The sequence below is a fragment of the Anser cygnoides genome, chromosome 30 (genome assembly GCF_040182565.1).
Source record: "Anser cygnoides isolate HZ-2024a breed goose chromosome 30, Taihu_goose_T2T_genome, whole genome shotgun sequence".
NCBI classification, from domain to species: domain Eukaryota; kingdom Metazoa; phylum Chordata; class Aves; order Anseriformes; family Anatidae; genus Anser; species Anser cygnoides.
The window spans coordinates 1,316,451-1,342,286 of record NC_089902.1 but is presented as its reverse complement, the minus strand read 5'-3'; the positions used below and the strand labels follow the sequence as shown (position 1 = coordinate 1,342,286).

General features: G+C 53.1%; 1 protein-coding gene across 1 annotated transcript in view; it reads right to left on the bottom strand.

Annotated features, from left to right (window-relative positions):
• LOC136787607 (olfactory receptor 14J1-like) overlaps positions 1 to 24,954 on the bottom strand; it is a gene marked incomplete at its 3' end in the record, with an annotated part of 29,499 nt that extends 4,545 nt beyond the window's left edge. Inside the window, exons 1-2 of the mRNA XM_066984920.1 lie at positions 24,920 to 24,954; positions 3,701 to 4,630 (exon numbers count right to left, since the gene is read on the bottom strand). Of these exons, the coding sequence (XP_066841021.1) occupies positions 3,701 to 4,630; positions 24,920 to 24,954 (965 nt within the window). The remainder of the gene's footprint in view (positions 1 to 3,700; positions 4,631 to 24,919) is intronic.
• Between the last annotated feature and the right edge of the window lie 882 nt (positions 24,955 to 25,836).

The following is a 25,836-nucleotide window of genomic DNA, read 5'->3' as shown; positions in this document are numbered from 1 at the left end:
GGACTGGGCCAGGACTTCTAGCTCATCCATTTTATTCCTCATACTGCGTGCGTTCGTGTAGAAGCACTTCAGGTGCGTCTCCTTACACTCAGCACCTTGTGGATCTGCCCGAAGGACCTCACTGGCACCCAGCCCCTCTGATTATAGTGTACCTTCCCTTAGGTCTTCACCGGCGTGCCTGGTTTTAGCCCCTTCCCCCTTCGACTCTAGTTTAAAGCCCTATCTATCAGCCCTGCCAACTCCTGACCAAAGATCCTTACCCCTCTCCGAGAGAGGCACATCCCATCAGGTGCCATCAGGCCCTGTGTAGCATAGACCTTCCCGTGATCAAAGAACCCAAAGTTCTGCCGGTCACACCAGTCTCGAAGCCACGAGTTTATGTGAACAGCACGCCTTTCAGCTTCGATCCCCCCTATCGGAAGGACAGAGGCAAACACAACCTGCGCCCCTGATCCTCTAAGTAGTCGCCCCAAATCCCTAAAGTCTCTTTTGATCGCCTTCGGACTTCTCGTTGCTACTTCATCGCTACCAGCCTGAAAGACCAGTAGCGGGTAGTAGTCAGTGGGCCGTACCAGGCGCTGGACTTTCTTGGCGAAGTCTCTCACCCGAGCCCCAGGGAGGCAAAAGACTTCTCTGCGGGTTGGGTCTGGTCGGCATATCGGTCCCTCTGTCCCTTTCAGAAGGGAGCCCCCCATAACAATAGCCCTTCTTTCTTTTTTGAAGGATGATGTGGCAATGCGATGTGTAGGTCGCCTTGTCTTAGGCGCTCCCTCCAACTGGGACGGGTTTTTATCTACTTTGTCATTCAGATTGTCTTGTTCTAGTCCTTCATATCGATTATTTAAGGGTAGATGAGAAGGTGAGGTGGGCAGAGAGAGGGCTCGCCTACCACCCCGAATAGGCACCTGCCTCCATTCCCCCCCTTGATCTAGGTCTCCTCCCGCTGCCTGGCAGGAGGAGGGAACCTCCGTCTTCTGCATAACAGGAGACGCCTGTGCTGTGGCAGGTTCGTGAGCCTGCCTCAGAGAGGGTAGAGTGCACCTCCACCAGTCAATTTCCATCTCCGATTCCCTGATGCTCCTGAGCCTGTTCACCTCCTCCCGGAGCACCGCTACCTGGCTGAGCAGTTCTTCAACCTGGGCACACCTCCCACAGGCATACCCACCACTGCTGTCGGAGACCGACAGAAGGCTGGGGCACACTCTGCAGCCCAGGACCTGGACGGCTGCGTGTTTCCCCGATCCCTCCTTCTGAGTAGCCACCCTGGTGACCGTGGCTGGAGATGCCGCACGAGATGCGGAGGCCACGGTTTTCTGCCTGGTTGATACCATGGTCAGGTTCTACGCAAGCAGGTTACAAGCACGGAAGGGAGAGGCAGCTGCAACAGAGCGACGATGGGTCCCCGCCCTTCCTGCCTGCGCTCACTGCCTCGCTAACTGCCGCGTCCATGTCGCTAACATGGCTCCTCACAAGCCATGGCTGCGGAGACAAAGGTGTCAGTGCTGCTGCAGCCTTCCATTCTTGTCATAGCCCTCTGCCTCCTCCTCTGCAGGCTTTCCTGTGCTGTCCCACACCTCTCTGAAGGCTGCAGACAGCCACTTCTCTTCCCCACCTGGCTCTCACTCTGGTATTGCCAGGATTTCACTGGTGCCTCTCCACTCTCGCCAGCTGTTCCTTCAAACACAAGGGCATGGGCTGATCCAAACTTCCTCTGGGTGACCTCTGGACCCACAGCACCAGTGCCAGTGCCTCACCTCCAAGTCAAGAATTTCATCTGACTATCTACTCTAAATCTACTCTCTTCAAGTTTAAAACCATTCCCCTTGTCCTATCACTGCACACTGTGAGAAAAAGTCTCTCCCCAGCTTTTCTGTTGGCCCCCTTTAAGTACTGGATGGATGCTATAAGGTCTCCTCAGAGACCTTGTCTTCTCCAGGCTGAAAAACCCTGAAAAACTCCCTCAGCCTGTTTCAATAGGAGCGGTGCTCCAGCCCCTTGATCATCCTTGTGGTCCTTGTCTGGACTCACTCTAATAGCTTCATGTCATTCTTACATTGGGAGCCCCAGAGCTGAACGCAGTACTCCAGGTGGCATCTCATGAGAGCAGGTGGGGTCTCATGAGGTTCCCACAAGCAACCTCTCGAGCCTGTCCAGTTCCTTACCCCCAAGAAGGAACATGACAACCTATAGCCAGGCCTTCTTCCTCTAAGGGTCCTACTGGGTATGTAGGCAGAGGGGATCTCACAGTCAGCATGCCAACCAGGTGTCTGCTTGTACTGGGTCTGTCTGGGATGGAGTTAACTTTCCCTGCAGCGGCCCACATAGTGTTGTGCTCTGCGCAAGGTGAAGTTGCCAAGGACTCCTCCTAGCTTGGCATCATCTACAACTGAGCTGAAAAATGCACTCCATACCATCATAAAGGGAGATAACAAAGATGTTCAACGGTGTTGACCCACGTGCCCCATCACTGAGGGATGCTGCTGGTGTCTGGCTGGCAGGAGGACTTTGTACCACTTATGTCTAGCCACCCTCCCCCCTACATCATCATCTCTTTCTTCAGTCCAATTATCACCAGTCTGGCTAGAGGGAGACCCCAGGAGACCATGGCAAAGGCCTTGCTAATGTCTAGGTTCACCATGTTCCCTTCTTTCCCCTCCCCTACTGCTTCAGCAATCTCTTGGTTTTCCTCCAAGTGCCAGAAGATGGCTGTGGCAGGACTTTCCACATCGTGTTACCAGGAGTAGAGTTGACAATTGCACTTCTGCCAATCCTTTTTGTTTCCCTTCCTGAAGATGGGTTTGATGCCTGCCTTTTCCAAGTCCCCAGAAATCTCTGATCCAAACCTTTGACAGCCCAGTCCAGAAAGGCGGGGTATTGTGACATGGCAGAGAGGAGCATCTGCACTGAACCTGTGCAAGCGGGGGTTACAGGAATCTCACAAGGACACCAGGGATAGTTTCTGGAGTCACACAGGGCAGTGTCAGGGCTCTGTGAGGTGTCCACATCTGAGTTGGCCTCCTGTGCTCCTCACACACACGGGGCTGTTGAGAGACATGAGCCCCTGCCTTGCACACCCACAGGCAGTGCACTGCAGCACTTGCAGCGTCCCTCTGGCTCCTGCAGCCACTGATAGAGGCTGGGAGGCACCTCAGCCCTGCGGTGCTTCACCCTGCTCTGCCCTCCTCTGAGATGCCCCAAGGCATGAGGAGTGGGCACAGGGACCTCGGTTCAAGGAGGCACATCCCAGAGCTGCACTCAGGTGGCTTCCCAGGGGATGTTACTTGGACTTGTGGCACTATCTGCCCCACTGGTCTTCAAGAGGCTTGTAGGAATAGCTGATGGCCTTGGTGCTCACTCATGTTCATCTCTCCACATGCATGCGATGACACCACCAGCAAAGGGTTTCTCTTCCCATTTTTCTCCTGCACACACAGGGGGACCTGCTCTTCTCCCATGACATCCCATCTCCCAAGGAGCATTTGCCAGGTGAGCACGTCTGCGCTGGCCTGGACAGACACTGTGGCAACCCTTCCCCATGCAACCCACTTTCTACACAGCCCCGAGTTGCTGCCCTGCCCGGCAGAGTATTAAAAATGACCACAATAAAAATAGAATAACCCTTGTGCCAGTAATGTGTTAGATTAGAAGATGAAGGGCTGAAGACGAAGGGCAATATCTTGATTTTGAAGAACATCAAGGCATCAGTTTCCTCAAAGCATCTTTCAGCTCCAGGTTCCTCATGCTGTAGATGAGGGGGTTCACTGCTGGAGGTACCACCATGTACAGAACTGCCACCACCAGGTCCAGGGATGGGGAGGAGATGGAGGGGGGCTTCAGGTAGGTAAACATGACAGTACTGATAAACAGGGAGACCACGGCCAGGTGAGGGAGGCACGTGGAAAAGGCTTTGTGCCGGCCCTGCTCAGAGGGCATCCTCAGCACCGCCCTGAGGATCTGCACATAGGACACCACAATGAAAACAAAACAAGCAAATGATAAACAGGCACTAAATACAACGAGCCCAACCTCCCTGAGGAATGCCTTTGAGCAGGAGAGCTTGACGATTTGAGGAAGCTCACAGAAGAACTGATCAAGCTCATTACCTTGGCAGAGGGGCAGGGAAAATGTATTAGCTGTGTGCAGGACAGCATTGAGAAAGCCACTGCCCCAGGCAGCTGCTGCCATCTGGGCACAAGCTCTGCTGCCCACGAGGCTCCCGTAGTGCAGGGGCTTGCAGATGGCAACGTAGCGGTCATAGGCCATGACAGTGAGAATGGAATACTTTGAACCAAAGAAGAAGACAAAAAAGAGAACTTGAGCAGCACATCCTTGATAGGAGATGGCCCTGGTGTCCCAGAGGGCATTGGCCATGGCTTTGGGCAGAGTGGTGGAGATGCAGCCCAGGTCGAGGAGGGCGAGGTTGAGGAGGAAGAAGTACATGGGGGTGTGGAGGCGGTGGTCGCAGGCTACGGCGGTGAGGATGAGGCCGTTGCCCAGGAGGGCAGCCAGGTAGATGCCCAGGAAGAGCCCAAAGTGCAGGAGCTGCAGCTTGCGTGTGTCTGCGAATGCCAGCAGGAGGAACTCGCTCACAGAGCTGCTGTTGGGCGTTTCCTGCCCTTCATCAAAGCCACTGCAAAGAAGAAAAAACACAGACTGTTAGGGTAATTTTCCCTGAGGAATACTCTTTTCTTTTCTCATTAAAGCCTTCACATTGTCTTTCTTTCAGGGTTACCTTTGTGTCTCTCCCTGGTTGTAGCCCTGCTTTGTGCTTCCTGAGTGTCCCGTACTTAGCAACCACTTCAGCCCATCAGCCCCCAACCCGCCACCTCTGCTCCACTGCAGTGGTAAATGTTGTTGCTGTGGCGGAAACCTCAGCCAGAGGTCATGTCCAGGAGGGCTGCTCTGTCCATCCCCTGGTGCCCAGCTGCTGCCGGCTTGCAGCACTCAGGTGTGGGATGGCTGCACTCAGAGGCTGTGCTAAAAAATTACACCTCCTTGTCTGCAGGTCCTAAAGAACAGCACAGAAAAACCCTGGTGCAGTCTCTAAGTAGGGGATAAGGGAGAATATCCCCTCTAAGGGAGGGGATATTCTGAGGTTCGTCACTAACCTGCTTAGGTCTCAGTTCAATGCAGTGGAAGCTCAGTCACCTGTGCAAATCCAACCACTCAACACAGAGCCTGCCCCAGAATCAGAGCAGGAAAAACACGCAGAGACTGCAGAAAGTGCCTTCTTTTTCCAGGCAGCCCCTGCCCTCCCCTTCCTCTGCACAAGGCTGCCCTGCAGCAATTTCTCCTCTGCACCGCACAAGCCACGAGAGACATCCTGGCACCTCCTGGCCAGGCAGAGATGTCCTGGACCCAGGAGCCCCTTCCAAGAACCTCCCCTGCACTGTCCTGCAGCCAGAGACTTACCGTGTGCAGGGCTGTGAAGGTTTCTCCTGCACTGAGCTCTCCTCTGCCCGCACCCTGCAGGCTGCCTGGAATCCCTTTCTGCCTGGGTGCCTGCGGTCAGAGCCCCCAGCCCTGCTGCGCTGTGCACAGGAGCTGCTCCTGGGCACAGCTGTCTCTCTGCACCAGGGCCCTCTTGCCACGAGCTCTCTCTGTCCCACGAGCCCGGCCCAGCTCAGCACCAGACGCCCAGCCCAGGGCATTGGAATCCCCCCTCGGGGGGCTTTGGTGAGGAGCCCAAGAACCTCAGGCACTGAGAGACAATTGAAGACATCTCTCAACAAGTCCAAGTCAGAGGCAAGTTTCCTGCAGTGTCCCCCTGAGGGCCAGCACTGACACAGCCTCCCTTGGAGCTCGTTAGAGCAGAGCATTGGAGGCAGTGAGGACAAGGAGACAAAGGCAATGTGAAGGTGACCCTGATGTGTAGGAAAACCGGATGAGTTTCACCAAGCACAAGGACCAGGCCTTGAACCCCAGCCCCTGGGAAGGGAGATCCTTTCCCTTCACACACTGCTCAGGGCTCTTCCTGGGGCAGGAGGAGATGGGGATGTGCATGGCCAAGTGCAGGAGAATGGTACGAGCCCTGCCTGGTTCATGGGTGGGGGCGAGAAGGCAATGAGGCCCTGGTGCTTTACCGATAAGCTGTCTCCTCGTAGGCCTCAGTGGCAGAGACAACAGCCAGAGCCATGGACACAAAGCCCTGGGTCCTGTTGAGACTCTCAGCCTTGCTGCAGCATTTGCTCCTCTCCACACCGGAGTGTCCTAGGGACTCCTACACCTGCACATCTTTCCTTGCTGGCTCCAAGCCCTTGTCCATGTGGTGTCACACCAGTTCTGAGCTGAGTCTGATACCTCAGATCTTCTTGATGGCCATGCTCCTCATAAGGCAGCTCTGTAGGGAGCTGGCCTGGTTCCTGGGGAGCAGCACCACTGCTCGTATGGCATCCCTCGTGATGCCCAGGCCCTCCTCCTCCTGGGTACTGCTCACTCGGCAGAGTCCCAGTCTGCCCTGATGTGTGGGGTTCCTCTTCCCCCTGTGCGGGACTGGGCTCTTCTCCTTGTAAATATCAAGGGGTTCCTGTAGGCAAAACCCTGAAATTTCTCTAGGTTCCCCTGGACTGATGCTCTTTTCTGTCAGCTATTAACATCTGCAGGCAAACAGTTCAAACTTCCTGTGATTGTGCTATCTCTGAGAAGCAGCATCAGGAGCTGTAGGAATGTTTGCATAATACAGGAGTAACCAGCTGAATGGAATTGCAGCACAGAGTCACAGAAGGGCAGGGGATGGAGGGCTGCCAGGTTCCACCTCTTCTGTGCTTCCTTCTCATGCATGCTGTCACATTGTCTGGTGGTGTGCCCTGAACGTTATGGGGCTGTACAGGTCAAAATTGGAAGGTCCAAAGCCCTGCTGGAGCTCAATCCATCTATTATCATCAAAGACAATAAACACTGTTTATATAAACACTTTAATAAAGGAGGATTAAGAAGACTCATCATCCGTTAATGGATGTGGGAGGAAACCTGGTGACAAGAGAGGAGGTAAAGGCTGAGACACTTAATGCCTTCTTTCCCCTATTCTGTAGCAGCAAGGCCAGTTGATCCCCTGGACTTTTCTTCTTCCTCATGGCCAGTGCCAACCTTCCAAGGTACACTTTGTGGCAGTTTTTTCTCTCCTACCAAAGAAAGCTCCATCAGGGTGGAAACCACTCCTGAAGCAGGCATCCCAACCCATCAGGCTCCTTGCGGCCTGTCAGCCAAGCAGACAGAAGTCACCTCAGCAGCATCTTCCAAGGCCTGGGCCTGCTGCTGGCCTTGCAGCTTCTTGGCTAGACACAGCCAAGCCTTGTGCCTCCTGCTGTCCAGTCCTGGCGTCAAGCAGAAGGGACAGGACAAGCCCTCTGCGGGCCTTCTTTCTGTCTGGGTCCTCCTGGGGATGGAGGCAGAGGGGATCCCACAGGCAGCATGCCAAGCAGGGGCCTTCTGCTGGCCTAGCAGGGCCACTGGCAGATGTCAGCCCCAACATGCACATCCCAGGGAGAAGCCAAGGGTGAGCTGCCACCTCCAGACACAAGGGACCTCACAGTCCCTTTGCGTGACACGTTCCTGCTGCTGCCCTATCAGCTGCAGAGACAGAAGTGACCTCCCAGTCACTGCCCCAGTCCCCTTCCTCCTGCTGGGGCAGGAGATCCTGAGGCAGAGCTGACCTCTCTCTAGTCCCCTGGGGACTAAATTTTACCTTTCTGGCTTCGAGATTAAGCAAAGTTTTAGTGGGATTTTTTGGTGTTCTGTTTGTGGTGTCAGGTCTCTGGTTAGGGTATGGGCATGCACTATGGTTAAGGGTTTTTTTTAGGTTTGTCAGGAAGTCCTGGGTTAAATAGAGCATTTTAATGTTAGTGTTAAGGGCAGTGATTAGCGTGAGCAAGAGAGTAAAGGTAAGGGAAAGGGCTATGGGCTGAGTTTTCCTTTAAGTGATACTTTGAGTTCTGCATTACAGTAGTGGATTCCTGTCAGGATGTTGGACTAATGTTTATGTTGAGGGATTTTTGTTACTCTTGAAAATAGTGTAAGGGATACAGAAGACTGTTTGAAGTCAGTGTTACAGCAGCATCAACATTACATGAACCCTCTAACCTCTAGAAAGTAAGCTTCCAAGCTACTCTTCCCTTCCTCTTCCCACCCCCAAATCTCACATATCTCCTTGCCAGGATACTCCTGACCTCCCCATATCAGTCATCAAACTGGGATCAGCTTTCTGATGGCTTTCATTTTACCAGAGTACCTGTCTCACCTCTGTTGGCTACTCTATCCTGTATTATTAGAGTGATCTATACTCTATACACTCTGTTGGCTATTCTAGTCTGTTACTATGAAAGCCTCCCGTGGGAATTGTTAGGGCAGACAACTGGAGGCCATGATTACAGACAGGCAAAACGCTGTGCTGAGAAAAGTCTTGGTTTGTTTTGGTGAAGCAGAAGGGCCAAGTCCTGACCCCAGCCACTGGAGGACAGATCCTGCACCCCCATGTCTCACTCAGGGCTCTTCCTGGGTTCTGTGGGGTAGGGGACGATGCCCATAGTATCATGTGAAGGACAATGGTATGACACCTCCCAGTGTTTTCACACGGTTGAAAGGAAAATACATGGTCCCAGTGCCATGAGTATAACATAGAATCATAGAATCATAGAATCATAGAATATCCTGAGTTGGAAGGGACCCTTAAGGATCATCATGTCCAACTCTTGACACCGCACAGGTCTACCCAAAAGTTCAGACCATGTGACTAAGTGCACAGTCCAATCTCTTCTTAAATTCAGACAGGCTCGGTGCAGTGACCACTTCCCTGGGGAGCCTGTTCCAGTGTGCAACCACCCTCTCTGTGAAGAACCCCCTCCTGATGTCTAGCCTAAATTTCCCCTGCCTCAGCTTAACCCCGTTCCCGCGGGTCCTGTCACTGCTGTTAATGGAGAAAAGGTCTCCTGCCTCTCGACACCCCCTTACGAGGAAGTTGTAGACTGTGATGAGGTCTCCCCTCAGCCTCCTCTTCTCCAGGCTGAACAGGCCCAGTGACCTCAGCCGTTCCTCGTACGTCTTCCCCTCCAGGCCTTTCACCATCTTTGTAGCCCTCCTCTGTACACTCTCCAACAGTTTAATGTCCTTTTTGTACTGTGGTGCCCAGAACTGCACACAGTACTCGAGGTGAGGCCGCACCAGCGCAGAGTAGAGCGGGACAATCACCTCCCTTGACCTACTAGCGATGCCGTGCTTGATGCACCCCAGGACACGGTTGGCCCTCCTGGCCGCCAGGGCACACTGCTGGCTCATATTCAACTTGCTGTCTACCACGACCCCCAGATCCCTCTCTTCTAGGCTGCTCTCCAGCGTCTCATCGCCCAGTCTGTACGTGCAGCCAGGGTTTCCCCTTCCCAGGTGCAGGACCCGGCACTTGCTCTTATTGAACTTCATGCGGTTGGTGATCGCCCAGCTCTCCAAGCTATCCAGATCCCTCTGCAAGGCCTTTCCACCCTCATTCGAGTCCACAACTCCTCCAAGTTTGGTGTCATCAGCAAACTTGCTCAAAATACCTTCTATTCCTACATCCAGATCGTTTATAAAAATATTGAAAAGTACCGGCCCTAAAATGGAGCCTTGAGGGACCCCACTGGTGACCGCCCGCCAGCCTGACGCAGCCCCATTTACCATAACCCTTTGGGCCCTGCCCGTTAGCCAATTGCTCACCCAACGTATGATGTTTTTATTTAGCTGTATGGTGGACATTTTGTCCAGTAGGATCCTATGGGAAACCGTGTCAAAAGCCTTGCTGAAGTCCAAAAAAATCACATCAGCTGGTTTCCCTTGGTCCATCATACGGGTGATCTTATCATAAAAGGAAATCGGGTTAGTTAGGCAGGACCTACCCTTCACAAACCCATGCTGGCTGGGACCAATGACTGCTTTGTCCCCCAGGTGAGCCTCAATAAGTTCGAGAACCATCTTCTCCATGATTTTACCAGGCACTGACGTGAGACTGACAGGCCTGTAATTGCTAGGGTCTTCTTTCTGACCCTTCTTGTAAATCGGCACAACATTTGCCAGCTTCCAGTCTACCGGGACCTCTCCAAATTCCCAGGATCGTTGAAAAATAATTGAGAGAGGTTCCGCGATGACGTCCGCCAGCTCTTTCAGCACCCGGGGATGAATCCCATTCGGACCCATGGACTTGTAGGGATCCAGGTGGAGTAGCAAATCCCGCACACGTTCAGGGTTGGTTGGGAGTTTGTCATCCCCACCGTCCCGGTCCTCCAGCTCAGGGCACCCTGGGTCCCAAAGCCCATCATTGGCATTGAAGACAGAGGCAAAGAAGGCGTTAAGCGTCTCTGCTTTGCCTATGTCATTGTCTATGAGGAGACCTTCCCTATCAAGGAGCGGCCCTATGTATTCTTTAGTTCTCCTTTTTCCATTCACATATCTGAAAAAGCCCTTTTTATTTTCTCTCACAGACACAGCGAGCTTCAACTCTAGGTGTGCTTTGGCCACACGAATTTTCTCCCTACAAACACGAACAGCATCCCTGTATTCTTTCCATGACACCTGGCCCTCCTTCCAGTAGCGAAACACTCTCTGTTTCCGCCTAATCTCCATTAGAATGTTCCTGGTCAGCCACGCCGGCCTCCTGCCCCGCCTGCCTGACTTGCGATATTTAGGAATTGCCTGATCTTGTGCTTCTAGGAGGCATCGCTTAAAGAATGACCAGCACTGGTGGACATCGAGGCCTTCAAGAGCAGTTTCCCAGGGGACCTTGCTGACTAGTTCCCTGAGCAGCCTGAAGTCCGCTTTCCCCATATCTAGGGATGAGGTTTTGGTGGCACTTTTCCTTCTGTCACTGTAAATTTTGAACTCAACCACTTCATGGTCGCTTTGACCAAGGCGGCCACCAATCACCACATCTCCCACCAGACCCTCTCTGTTTTCTAGCAACAGGTCTAGGAGGGCACCTTTCCTAGTTGGCTCCGTTAGCACCTGCACCAAGAAGTTATCATCTAGGTGCTTCATGAACCTCCTGGACTTGCTCAGCCGTGTGGCACTCCCAGTTAACGTCTGGCAAGTTGAAGTCCCCCATAAGGACAAGGGGACTCCTAGGCCTCAGTGGCAGAGACAACAGCCAGAGCCATGGACACAAAGCCCTGGGTCCTGTTGGGACTCTCAGCCTTGTCACAGCCCTTGATCTTCTCTCCACACTAGGCTGTCCTAGGGACTTCCAGACCTGTACCTGTTTTCTTGCTGGCTGTAGACCCTTGTCCATGTGGTATCTCAGAGGATCTGAGCTGAGTCTGATAACTCAGATCTTCTTGGTGGCCATGCTCCTCGTAAGGCAGCTCTGTAGGAAGCTGGCCTGGTTCCTGGTGAGCAGCACCACTGCTCGTATGGCATCCCTCGTGGTGCCCAGGCCCTCCTCCTCCTGGGCACTGCTCACTCAGCAGGGTCCCAGTCTGCCCTGATGTGTGGGGTTATTGTTCTTCTGGTGCAGGACTGGGCTCTTCTCCTTGTAAATGCCACGATGTTTCCGTAGGCAACATCCTGCAGTTTCTCAAGGTTCTCCCACATGGATGCTGCATTCTGTCAGCTGTTAACATCTGCAGGCAGACAGTTCAACCTTCGTGTGATTGTGCTTTCTCTAAGACAGCGGCATGAGGAGCTGCAGGAAGGTTTGGATAACACAGGAGTAACCAGCTGAATGGAATCGCAGCACAGAGTCACAGAAGGGCAGGGGATGGAAGGCTGCCAGGTTCCACCTCCTCTGTGCTTCCTTCTCATGCATGCTGTCAGTTTGTCTGGATTTGTGTCCGGAATGTTATGGGGCTGTGCAGGTCAAAGTTAGAAGGGCCAAAGCGCTGGTAGAGCTCAATCTGTCTATTACTGTCAAAGACAATAAAAGCCTTTTATATAAACTCTTTAATAAAGGAGGATTAAGAAGACTCATCATCCTTTAATGGATGTGGGGGTAAACCTGGTGACAAGAGAGGAGGTAAAGGCTGAGGCACTTAATGTCTTCTTTGCCTCAGGCTCTAGCAGCAAGACCAGTTGTTCCCCTGGACTTTTCCTCCTCCTCATGGTGAGTGCCAACATTCCAAAGCTAATTCTGTGGCACTTTTTTCTCTCCTGCTCTTTCCTACTACCAAAGAAAGCTCCATCAGGGTGGAAACCACTCCTGAAGTAGGCATCCCAACCCATCAGGCTCCTTGCGGCCTGTCAGCCAAGCAGACAGAAGTCACCTCAGCAGCATCTGCCAAGGCCTGGGCCTGCTGCTGGCCTTGCAGCTTCTTGGCTAGACACAGCCAAGCCTTGGGCCTCCTTCTGTCCAGTGCTGGACTCAAGCAGAAGGGACAGGACAACCCCTCTGCGGGCCTTCTTTGTGTCTGGGTCCTCCTGGGGATGGAGGCAGAGGGGATCCCACAGGCAGCATGCCAAGCAGGGGCCTTCTGCTGGCCTAGCAGGGCCACTGGCAGATGTCAGCCCCAAAGTGCACATCCCAGGGAGAAGCCAAGGCTGACCTGCCACCTCCAGACACAAGGGACCTCACAGGCCCTTTGCGTGACACGTTCCTGCTGCTGCCCTATCAGCTGCAGAGACAGAAGTGACCTCCCAGTCACTGCCCCAGTCCCATTCCTCCTGCTGGGGCAGGAGATCCTGAGGCAGAGCTGACCTAGGGGAGACACAGCTGACATAGAGAGCCCCCTCGGTACCTGTTTTTCAGTTTCTCGGTTAGAGATTAAGCAAAGTTTTAGTGGGTGTTTTTGGATTTCTGAGGCCGTGATTACAGACAGGCAAAGGCACTGTGCTGAGAAAATCTCATTTTGTTTTGGTGAAGCAGAAGGGCCAAGACCTGACCCTAGCCACCGGAGGACATATCCTGCACCCCCATGTCTCACTCAGGGCTCTTCCTGGGGTCTGTGGGGTAGGGGACGATGCCCATAATATCATGTGAAGGACAATGGTATGACACCTCCCAGTGTCTGCACATGGTTGAAAGGAAAATACATGGTCCCAGTGCCATGAGTATAACACGTCTCCTCATAAGCCATGGTTGCGGAGACAAAGATGTCAGTGCTGCTGCGGCCTTCCATTCTTGTCAGAGCCCTCTGCCTTCTCCTCTGCAGGCTTTCCTGTGCTGTCCCGCACCTCTCTGAAGGCTGCAGACAGCCACTTCTCTTCCCCACCTGGCTCTCACTCTGGTATTGCCAGGATTTCACTGATGCCTCTCCACTCTCGCCAGCTGTTCCTTCAAACACAAGGGCGTGGGATGATCCAAACTCCCTCTGGTTGACCTCTGGACCCACAGCACCAGTGCCAGTGCCTCACCTCCAAGTCAAGAATTTCATCTGACTATCTACTCTAAATCTACCCTCTTCAAGTTTAAAAACATTCCCCTTGTCCTATCACAGAATCATAGAAATCATAGAAACACAAAGTTGGAAAGGATCATTTAGTCCAACCATCCTATCATTAATACTACCCACTAAGCTACTAAATCAGATATCGTAGCACCTTGTCCTGGTGCTTCTTGAGCACTGCGAGGGGCGGTGACTCCACCACCTCCCTGGGCAGACCATTCCAGTGCCTGACTACTCTTTGAAAGAAAAAGTCTTTCGTGACAGCTAATCTAAATCTCCCCATGCGCAACCTGTGGCCATTTCCTTGAGTCCTATCGTTAGTTATCTGAGAGACGAGGCTGACCCCCGCCTCACCACAACATCTCTTCAGGAAGTTGTAGAGTGCAATAAAGTCTCCCCTGAGCCTCTTCTTCTCCACACTAAACAATCCCAGCCACTCTTCATAAGACTTGTGCTCCAGAGCCCTCACCAGTTTGGTTGCCCTTCTCTGGACACACTCCAGGGCCTCGATGTCCTTCTTGTAGCGAGGGGCCCAAAACTGAACACAGTACTCAAGGTGCGGCCTCACCAGAGCCGAGTACAGGGGCACAATCACTTCCCTCGACCTGCTGGCCACACTGCTTCTTATACAGGCCAGGATGCCATTGGCCTTCTTGGCCACCTGAGCACACTGCTGGCTCATATTCAGCCGACTATCCACCAATACTCCCAGGTCCTTCTCGGCCAGGCAGCTTTCCAGCCACTCATCTCCCAGCCTGTAGCTCTGCTTGGGGTTGTTGCAGCCCAGGTGCAGGACCCGGCACTTGGCCTTGTTGAACTTCATGCAGTTGACCTCAGCCCATCGCTCCAGCCTATCCAGATCCTCCTGCAGAGCCTTCCTGCCCTCGAGCAGATCGACACACGCACTTAGCTTGGTGTCATCTGCAAACTTACTGAGGGTGCACTGGACGCCCTCATCCAGATCATCAATAAAGATATTAAAGAGGACCGGCCCCAGTACCGAGCCCTGGGGGACTCCACTAGTGACCGGCCTCCAACCAGATTTGACTCCATTCACCACAACTCTCTGGGCCCGGCCATCCAGCCAGTTTCTAACCCAGCGAAGCGTACGCCAGTCCAAGCCCCGAGCAGCCAGTTTCTCGAGGAGAATGTTGTGGGGAACGGTGTCAAAAGCCTTACTGAGGTCAAGGTAGACCACGTCCACAGCCTTTCCCTCATCCACCAAGCGCGTCACTTGGTCATAGAAGGAGATCAGGTTCGTCAAGCAGGACCTGCCTTTCATAAACCCATGCTGACTGGGCCTGATCGCCTGCTTGCCCTGCAAGTGCCGCGTGATGACCCTCAAGATAATCTGCTCCATGAGCTTCCCCGGCACTGAGGTCAAACTGACAGGCCTATAGTTCCCCGGGTCTGCCCTCCGGCCCTTCTTATAGATGGGCGTCACATTGGCTAGCCGCCAGTCAACCGGGACCTCCCCCGATAGCCAGGACTGTCGATAAATGATGGAAAGCGGCTCGGCCAGCTCCTCTGCCAGTTCTCTCAGTACCCTTGGGTGGATCCCATCCGGCCCCATCGACTTGCGCACATCCAAGCTCCGTAGCAGGTCGCCAACCATTTCCTCATGGATAGCGAAGGCCACATCCTGCTCCCCATCCCCTTCCACCAGCTCAGGGCACTGGGTGTCCGGAGAACAACCGGTATTGCCGCTAAAGACTGAGGCAAAGGCGGCATTAAGCACCTCAGCCTTTTCCTCATCCTTAGTAACTAGGTTTCCCCTCGCATCCAGTAAAGGATGGAGATTCTCCCTAGTCCTCCGTTTCGCGTTGATGTATTTGTAAAAGGATTTTTTGTTGTCTTTAACGGCAGTAGCCAGATTGAGCTCCAGATGAGCTTTGGCCTTTCTAATTTTCTCCCTGCACAGCCTCGCTACATCCTTGTAGTCCTCCTCAGTGGCCCGCCCTTTTTTCCAAAGATTATAAACCCTCTTTTTTCTGCTAAGCTCCAGCCGCAACTCTCTGTTGAGCCAGGCCGGTCTTCTTCCACGCCGGCTCATCTTTGGGCACGTGGGGACGGACCGCTCCTGTGCCATCACGATTTCCTTCTTGAGGAGCACCCAGCCTTCCTGGACTCCTCTGCCCTTCAGAACCGCCTCCCAAGGGACTCGGCCAACCAGCGTCCTGAGCAGCTCAAAGTCAGCCCTCCGGAAGTCCAAGACAGCAGTTTTACTGGTCCCCTTCCTGGCCTCGCCAAGAATAGAGAACTCTACCATTTCGTGGTCACTCTGCCCCAGACAGCTTCCGACCACCACATCTCCCACCAGTCCTTCTCTGTTTGTGAAGAGAAGGTCTAGCGGGGCACCACCCCTGGTAGGTTCACTGACCAGCTGCGTCAGGAAGCTATCTCCCACGCTCTCCAGAAACCTCCTAGACTGCTTTCTCTGTGCCGTGTTGTGTTTCCAGGATATGTCCGGGAAGTTGAAGTCCCCCACGAGGACAAGCGCCGACGATTTTGCAACTTCTGTCAGTTGCCTATAAAACTCCTCATCCGTCTCCGCATCCTGGTTCGGCGGTCTATAACAGACCCCCACCAGGATGCTAGCCTTGCCGGCCTTCCCGCGGATCCTAACCCACAGGGATTCAACCTTATCATTCCCAGCCTGGAGTTCCACAACATCAAAAGATTCTCTAATGTAGAGAGCCACGCCACCACCCCTTCTGTGCTGCCTGTCCCTCCTGAAGAGCCGATAGCCAGGCATTGCAGCACTCCAGTTGTGGGAGCGGTCCCACCACGTCTCCGTGATGGCAACCAAGTCGTAGCCTGCCTGCTGCACAATGGCTTCCAGCTCCTCCTGTTTGTTACCCATGCTGCGTGCATTAGTGTAGATGCACTTCAGCTGGGCCATCGCCTTCTTCCCCGACCTAGCCATTGTTTCCCCCGGCACAGCTCCAACAAGCCTTGTTTGAGCCCCGTCCCCCTTCTTACCTAGTTTAAAGCTCTCTCTATGAGCCCCGCCAGCTCCTGGCCTAGGATCCGTTTTCCCCTTGGAGATAGAGACCCATCTGGGGCCATCAGGCCGGGTGCCGAGTAAAGCTCCCCATGGTGAAAAAACCCAAAATTTCTATGCTGGCACCAGCCTCTGAGCCACCTATTAACCACATGAGCTTTCCGTGTCCTCCCCGTGTCCGTACTCCCCTTCCCCCAGGCACCCCGAGGGCTCACTCCATGGGCAGGTGAAACCCCCATCCCCAGGCAGCCTGGGAACAAGAGCAGCAGCAGCACGGCCAGGTGGAGAAGCCAGGAGGAATGGCAGCGTGCTGCTGCCAGGGGAGGCAAGGCCAGGGAGGGACAGACGGACACTCAGCACACCCTCCTGTGCTGCAGCTCTGCCTGCAGAGGAGGCAGCTCCTGCTGGGGACAGCGGGGGCTTGAGGGCAGAGGCTGTGCTGGTGGCAGAGGAGAGCAGGGGGTGTCCCAGGGAAGGCGGCTGCCCTGCAGGGGATGGCTGGGAGGTGCCTGAGCCCTCCCTCGCACAGCATTTCTGGCAGCAGCTCCCTCTCACCGCCTGCCCATGTCCCTGCTGCCTGCCCGTGTCCCTGCTGGGAGCCGCTTCTGTGTCCCCACGTCTCCTCCCTGTCCATGCTCACAGACCCATCCCACAAGCTGTGTGCTCAGATTCACTCAGATTCCCCTCCACTGCAGGAATCTGAAAGCACAGAGTCCAAAAAATCTCTTCCCTTCAGATAAACCAATCCTCAGTCTTCCCTTCGAAATTTCCTCTTATAAATGCCATTCTCTACAGCTTCTTCTACACTTTGCTGGAGAAACAGAGAGACAACTATCCCGACAGATGCTGTCAGGCATCGGATGTGCCAGCTGTAGAAGACCCCTCTGGCAACCCCACCTGCATGGCCCTGCAGCCAGAGACGTACCTTGTCAAGGGCTGTGCAGATTTCTCCTGCAGGCAGCTCTCAACATCCTCCCACTGCCAACTGCCTCCAAGCCCTCTCTCCTTCTCTCCTGTCCCCGTGCCAGCTGCGGTCAGAGCCCCCAGCCCTGCTGCGCTGTGCACAGGAGCTGCTCCTGGGCACAGCTGTCTCTCTGCACCAGGGCCCTCTTGCCACGAGCTCTCTCTGTCCCAGGAGCCCGGCCCAGCTCAGCACCAGACGCCCAGCCCAAGGCATTGGAATCCCCCCTCGGGGGGCTCTGGTCAGGAGCCCACGAACCTCAGGCACTGAGAGACAATTGAAGACATCTCTCAACAAGTCCAAGTCAGAGGCAAGTTTCCTGCAGCGTCCCCCTGAGGGCCAGCACTGACACAGCCTCCCTTGGAGCTCGTTAGAGCAGAGCATTGGAGGCAGGGAGGACAAGGAGACAAAGGCAGTGTGAAGGTGACACTGATGTGTAGGAAAACTGGATGTGTTTCACTAAGCACAAGGGCCCAAACAATAATGAATGATTGAAAATTTGAAAAGACAGAAAAAAGGAGTTAAAACAGTAAGAATAACAATAATAACAATAACAAGAATAACAATAATATGTACAAAGCAAGTGATGCACCATGCAATCACTGAGAAGCCCCTCACCGATGCTCAACCTGTCCCTGAGCATTGGTCCCCCTGACCCTGGCCAGCCTGCAGCAGGATCTCTTGTGCACGTCCCTTCACCTTCATTTCTTTTAGTGCAAAATCATCTTTCAGAGGAATTTGGAGTATTTTCTTCCCTTTCTCAAACACTTCCTGTGCTCTGTCACCCCACACAACGATGCCATCGATGTACTGCAGGTGTTCAGGAGCTTCCTCCTCTTCCAGGGCACTCTGGATCAGTCCATGGCAAATGGTAGGGCTGAGTTTCCTGCCCCGGGGCAGTCGGCTCCAGGTTGAAAGCAAGCTGTGGCCTTCACACTGCTGGCAAACGGATGGAGAAAAATGCATTAGCGATATCAGTTGTGGCAAAACGCTTGGGTGCCTTTGATCCCAGTGTGCATGGAAGCTCTACCGTGTCCGGCATGGCAGCACTCAGCACTGCTTGACTTCCTTCAGGCCACGACAATCCTCTGTCAGCGGACTCGGTTGGTGCTCTACTGACTGAGGTGTACGGCTGTGGCAGTGATTGGCACCAGCTGTCCTTCAGCCCTCATCAACCCCACAACAGAAGGGTCCTGTGAGAGACCAAGGCAAGGCAGACAACAGCATCATGTCCTCCCTCTCCAAGGCAGCTGTGCCAAAAGCCCACCCATACCCTTTTGGGTCCTTGAAATATCTCTCCTCTCCTGAAGCAGTCTCTTCCAAGGATGCACAGAGTCCGGGGCCAGTCCCAGTGGGGTGCTTTTGCCACTCCTTCCCACTTAGACTCACCTCAGCCTCCAGTACAGGTCAGTGTTGGCATCCCCCTGTCACTCCAGACATACAAATGGGTTCACCCCTCCACAGCTTGATGGCACTAGGGTACGCTGTGCAGTGGTGTCCACTGGAGCCTGAGACTTCTGGGGGCCTGATGTGCAAGGCCATCGAATCCTCACAGTCCAATACAGCCGATTGTCCCCTTCCTCCCCCTGGCTGGAGGCAGGGCCCCTCTCGTCCTGCTCATAGTATTCCTTACTGTGTCTGCAGGACTGCCCGCTGGAAAGTGCAGCAGCAGTTCTCTAAGAACCCCTTTTAGGGATTGTTTTTCCTTGCCACTCACATACCCATGCCTCTAGGGTTGAGGCAGATTTTCCATCCCACTTTCTCATGTCCTCTCCATGGTCACACAGGTGAAACCACAGGGTGACACAATGTGTGTACCCTCCATCTTTCCTTTCCTGCCCTCTGACTCCAGGGAGGGGCCCCATTTCTCCCAGAACCAGAGCGGCACAGGGACAGGGATCGCGTGATTACTGATGCTCTTAGGACCTCTTCCTCTTCGTCCTCCTACTCACATGATGTCCCAGTTTTTCTGAAGCCTGCCTCATCTTCTTTCTCCTTCTTTCTTGTCTGGGTAGGAGTTTCTTTCCTTTCTTAAAAACAAAAAAAAAAAAAACAAAAAAAAAACCTGACTTTCATATCCATTGTTTTTTCTTGCATATAGGAGCAACTGATACAGACACAGGTTGCTTCTCTGGCCCAGACACAGGGCCCATAAAAGGAGCTGGAGTTGCTGCAGGGCATTTTGCAGATGCTGTAGTGGCTGCAGGGTCTGTCAGAGGGGTTGGAGTGGCTGCAGGGCTTGTCACAGAGGTTGGAGTGGCATTGATTGTGGCTCTGTAGGCATAGGCCAAGAGCCAGCACACTGCAGTGGTATGTGTCTCTTTGGAAATGCCAGGGTGATAACACCACTTTTTCAAGCATTTAACCATTTTTTTTAGGATTCTACCTTTGCTCAGAGGTGAAGTTCCAAAGCTTTGGAGGTGCCCCCTGCTCTAGGTGCCTGCCCAGATCCTCCCACACTCCCTGCCACTCCTCACTCTCCTGTCTCCATACACATCTGTGGATGGCATGCTTAAGTGGTTGTTTGACATCAAACAGAAGCTGAAACACACTCAGGAGACATAACAATAGGAACATGCTGGTTTGGCCATCCCAAGGATATTCAAAGCTTTGAAGAGCTATTGTAATTAGCGGGGAGGAGAAGGGGGAGGTGAAGGAGAAAGGGAGAGTGAAGAAGTGGGGAAAGGCCTCCCCCACTGTCCATACCAGTTCCACCCCCCCACCTCCTGCCCCACCCCACATAGATTTACTCCCTGAGGAGAAAAGGCAAAAAGTGTAAAAGAGTGCAATTATTAAGAGTTTCTAAGAGATGGAGAGATGGTTCCCGAGGTACAGAGGTGGCAATAATTTTATCCTATCAGAAGTCAGTGTTATCTAATATAGCAAAAGATTAACCTTAAACCTGCCCCCAGAATTGATGAACAGCATGACATGGAAGTCAGACTCTTAGCAATGTGCTATACAACACAATTCTGAAAACAAGCACAACAGACCCCAGATCAAAAAGTTCGACATTGTGATCAGCAACTGTTAAACTGACCTAATGCTTAGAACAACTCACTTTTAAAATGCTCTGGTCAGATCTGTCATCTCAACCGTTGTGCTCCACGCTAGGCACCAAGAAGACTTGCACTTGTCTGACCCGGCAGGCAGCTCAGCACTACAAAGCTATTCATCCACTGGGATGGAGGAGAGAACTGGGAGGAAAAAAAAATGTAAAAGTTCACAGGTTGAGATAAAGGCAGTTTAATAGGACACAGAAGGTATTTTTATTATTATTATTATTGTTGTTGTTGTTGTTGTTATTGACACCAATAGACTAAGGTCATATTTTTATGTGCATATCAAAAGACAGGAAAGGTGGTGGTGATTAATTAGAAAATGTCAGACCTGAGCATGACAGAGACAGTATGGAATAAGTGGTGGATATTGTCCTAGTTTTGGCTGTGATAGAGTTAGTTTTTCTTCCTAGTAGCTGGTATGGTGCTGTGTTTCATATTTACAGAATTACAGAACAGTTTGGGTATGAAAGAACCTTAAAGATCACATCATTCCAACTCCCCTGCCATGGGCAGGGACACCTTCCACTAGACCAGGTTGCTCAAAGTCCCATCTGGCCTTGAACACCTCCAGGGACGGGGCATCCACAAGTTCTCTGGGCAGCCTGTTCCTCCCCACCCTCTGAGTAAAGAACTTCTTTCTAATGTCTAATCTGAATCTACTCTCTTTCAGTTTAAACCATTACCCCTAGTCCTATCGCTACTCTCTTTGATGAAGAGTCCCTCCCCAGCTTTCCTGTAGGCCCCTTTAGGTACTGGAAGACCGCTGTAAGGTCTCCCCGGAGCCTTCTCTTCTCCAGGCTGAACAACCCCAACTCCCTCAGCCTGTCTTCACAGGAGAGGTGCTCCAGCCCCTTGATCATCCTCGTGGCCCTCCTTTGGACTCATTCGAATAGATCCATGTCCTTCTTGTGCTGGGGGCCCCAGAGCTGAGTGCAGTACTCAAGGTGTGGCCTCACCAGGGCTGAGCACAGAGGGACAATCACTTCCCTACTCCTGCTGACCACACTATTACTGGTACAAGCCAGGATGCTGTTGGCCTTCTTGGCCACCTGAGCACACTGCTGGCTCATATTCGGCCAACGATCTACCACTATCCCCAGGGCCCTTATCACCAGCCAGCTGTCCAGCTTCTCTGCTCCCTGTATGGGTGGGGTTGTTATTCCCCAAGAGCAGGGCTCAGCACTTGGGCTTGTTGAACCTCAGAGAGTTGGCCTCAGCCCATGGGTGCAGCCTATCCAGATCCCTCTGCAGAGCCCTCCTACCCTCGAGCAGATCAACACTCTTTCTGAACTTGGTGTCACCTGCAAACTTACTGAGGGTGCACTCGATCCCCTCATCCAGATCACTGTTAAAGATATTGAAGAGAACTGGCCCCACTACTAGGCCCTGGGGGACACCACTAGTGACTGGCCTCCAGTTACCTTTGGCTCCATTCACCACAGCGCTTTGGACTTGGAGACTCAGACAGTCTTTAACCCAATGAAGTCTACGTCCATCCAGGCCTTGAGTTTCTCTGGGAGAATGCTTTGGGAAGTGGTTTCAAAAACCTTATTGAAGCCTAGGTAGCCAACATCCACAGCCTTTCCCTTGTCCCCTGACCACATCACCTTGTCATAGATTGAGATCTGACTTGTCAAGCAGGGCCTGCTTTGGTAAACTCATGCTGACTGGGCCTGATCACCTGGTTGCCCTGGAAAAGTGTTGCGTGATGGTACTCAAGATAATCTACTCCATGAGTTTACCTGGCAAAGAGGTCACACTGACAGGCCTGTAGTTCCCCGGATCATAACAATCAGGGTGAGCCATCTGCCTGCAGACACTAACAGCTGACAGAATGGAGCAACTGTCCAGGGGAACCTTGAGAAACTGCAGGATTTTGCCTACAGAAACATCTTGACATTTAAAAGAAGGAGAGCCCAGTCCCGCACCAGAGGAAGAGGAACCCCACACATCAGGGCAGACTGGGACCCTGCTGAGTGAGCAGTGCCCAGGAGGAGGAGGGCCTGGGCACCACGAGGGATGCCATACGAGCAGTGGTGCTGCTCCCCAGGAACCAGGCCAGCTCCCTACAGAGCTGCCTTACGAGGAGCATGGCCACCAAGAAGATCTGACTTAACATACTCAGCTCAAATTCAGTGAGACACCACCACACAGTGGTCTACATGAGCAGATAACGAGTTACAGGTCTGGGATTCCCTAGGACAGCCTGGTATGGAGAGGATCAAGGATTCTACCAAGGTTGAGAGTCCCAACCGGACCCAGGGCTTTGTGTCCATGGCTCTGGCTGTTGTCTCTGCCACTGAGGCCCAGGAGGAGACAGCTTATCGTGAAAGCACCAGGGCCTCATTGCCTCCTCGCCCCCACCCATGAACCAGGCAGGGCTCGTACCATTCTCCTGCTCTTGGCCATGCACATCCCCATCTCCTCCTGCCCCAGGAAGAGCCCTGAGCAGGGTGTGAAGGGAAAGAATCTCCCTTCCCAGGGGCTGGGGGTCAACGCCTGACCCTTGTGCTTGGTGACACACATCCAGTTTTCCTACACATTAGGGTCACTTTCACACTGCCTTTGTCTCCTTGTCCTCACTGCCTCCAATGCTCTGCTCTAACGAGCTCCAAGGGAGGCTGTGTCAGTGCTGGCCCTCAGGGGGACACTGCAGGAAACTTGCCTCTGACTTGGACTTGTTGAGAGATGTCTTCAATTGTCTCTCAGTGCCTGAGGTTCGTGGGCTCCTCAGCAATGCCCCCCGAGGGAGGATTCCAATGCCTTGGGCTGGGCGTCTGGTGCTGAGCTGGGCCGGGCTCGTGGGACAGAGAGAGCTCGTGGCAAGAGGGCCCTGGTGCAGAGAGACAGCTGTGCCCAGGAGCAGCTCCTGTGCACAGCGCAGCAGGGCTGGGGGCTCTGACCGCAGCTGGCACGGAGACAGGAGAGAAGGAGAGAGGGCTTGGAGGCAGTGAGGAGCCAACAACAGAGGGCAGCGTGTGGCAGGACAGATCTGCAGGCCCTTGGCACTTTGAGGCTCTGGCAGCAGAACATGTAAATGGGATTTCCAAAGAGTTTTTCTGAAGCCAACACATCTCATGGCTGATAGCATGTGACAGGATATATCTCTGTGTTTCTCCAATATGAGGTAGACGCTGCCATTCCTCCTGGCTTCTTTACCTGGCCATGCTGCTGCTGCTCTTGTTCCCAGGCTGCCTGGGGATGGGGGTTTCACCTGCCCATGGAGTGAGCCCTCGGGGTGCTTAGGGGAAGGGGAGTATGGGGACAGGGTGAGGGGTCTGGAGATGGGCACTTGGAGCCCTGATTCAGCAGTGTCCTGGTTCTTTTCAGGTGAACATGTAGTTATCCTGCAGCTCATAGACATGCCAGCAGAAGAGACCAGCCTTTTTTGACAGACTGGCTGTCCCCTTGGAAGGGCAGTCTGCACTAAAGGGACAGTCCCTTTGTATCTGAGGATCAACAAGGTTTCACTTGGAGTACAGAAGAAATGAAAATATATATATAAAAAAAAAAGAATTTCTCACAGCTCTGCTATGCAGTTGAGTGAATTTGGAACGGCAATGTGGATAATCACTTGATATCAGGAGTGAATTTAATCAGGGATTACCGCATGTTCCCCTTTCCTTATTGTTATAGGTGAGGACTGGTTACTACACTGACCACAGCAAAGTTCCCTTATTCCAGGGACACCCTCACTCAGCGTCAGTTAAAACTCATGAAAGGGACCTGACCAATGTCTGCTTGAGAGGACAAAATGGAATTAGTTATTATCAGGTAATTCTGTACTATCCTACTGTGCTTTTGCTCCTTTGGCAGGACCCCATGCCCAGAAGCAGGAAATGCCCAACAGCAGATCTGTGCCTCCTGCTGGCATTTGCAGACACGCGGGAGCTGCAGCTCCTGCACTTCGGGCTCTTCCTGGGCATCTACCTGGCTGCCCTCCTGGGCAACGGCCTCATCCTCACCGCCGTAGCCTGCGACCACCGCCTCCACACCCCCATGTACTTCTTCCTCCTCAACCTCGCCCTCCTTGACCTGGGCTGCATCTCCACCACTCTCCCCAAAGCCATGGCCAATTCCCCCTGGGACACCAGGGTCATCTCCTATCAAGGATGTGCTGCACAGGTCTTCTTTTTTGTCTTCTTCATTGGAGCGGAGTATTGTTTTCTCACCATCATGGCCTACGACCGCTACGTTGCCATCTGCAAGCCCCTGCACTACGGGAGCCTCGTGGGCAGCAGAGCTTGTGCCCAGATGGCAGCAGCTGCCTGGGGCAGTGGCTTTCTCAATGCTGTCCTGCACACGGACACTACATTTTCCCTGCCTCTCTGCCAAGGCAATGCTGTGGACCAGTTCTTCTGTGAAATCCCCCAAATCCTCAAGCTCTCCTGCTCAGATGCCTACCTCAGGGAAGTTGGGGCACTTGTGTTTAATGTTTCTTTAGTCTTTGGTTGTTTTGTCTTCATTGTGGTGTCCTATGTGCAGATCTTCAGGGCTGTGCTGAGGTTGCCCTCTGAGGAGGGCCGGCACAAAACCTTTTACACGTCTCCCTCACCTGGCCGTGGTCTCTCTCTTTATCAGCACTATCATGTTTGCACACCTGAAGCCCCCCTCCATTTCTTCCCCATCCCTGGACCTGGTGGTGGCAGTTTTATATGTAGTAGTACCTCCAGCAGTGACCCCCTCATCTACAGCATGAGGAACCAGGACCTGAAAGCCACACTGAAGAAAATGATTCTAGTGGTAATATTTACTTAGTAATGAGTTGGCTATCTCACTTTTCTAGTTTTATTCAAGTTAATCTGAGCCAATTTTTGACCTTTATGTGTAGTATTGTTTGCAATTCTGTTTTCAGTTAAATGTTTGCTTTCATTCCTCTTTTCCAAATGACCAACCCTCTGTGTGACCGAGACGTTTTCTGTAAACATGTTTATTCCTAAATGACACCTGGCCTCCACTGTGGCATCTCGGTACTAAAAGTGAAGTTGCTCAGTGCTCAGGGCTCTTCTTCCCAAACTGGAGTGCAGAAGGCGCTCAGAGAATGCCAGGCTCAAGGCCTCACTCTTGTGCTTGGGTGCCACCTGGACACAGGGGCAGGAGGACACGGAGTGCTGGGTGAGGGAGTCAGGGCTGGACTGAGTCACCACTAGTGGATTCCCAGTGCCCCTGGAGGCGCTGACTGGTCAAGAAGCAGCTTCCTGGGATTGAAACGTGACAGGGCTGGCGGCATCAGGGAGGTATCGGGAGCCACCAGGATACCCTAAGGGTTCACCTGGGATGCCGTGTGCCTTGTGTTGGGTGGGCAGCAAGTGGGTCTTCACAGTAGAGCTAAGCCAAAGGATGCACGGGCTGATGGGAGCTCTGCAATGCCAGGACACACAGCGAGGCCACAGCACAAAGGTCTCAGAGTCCTTCAGTGAACAGTAGGAAAGGGCCAAGACTGGGTGACCAGGCAAGGGCAGGGGGGTGGGG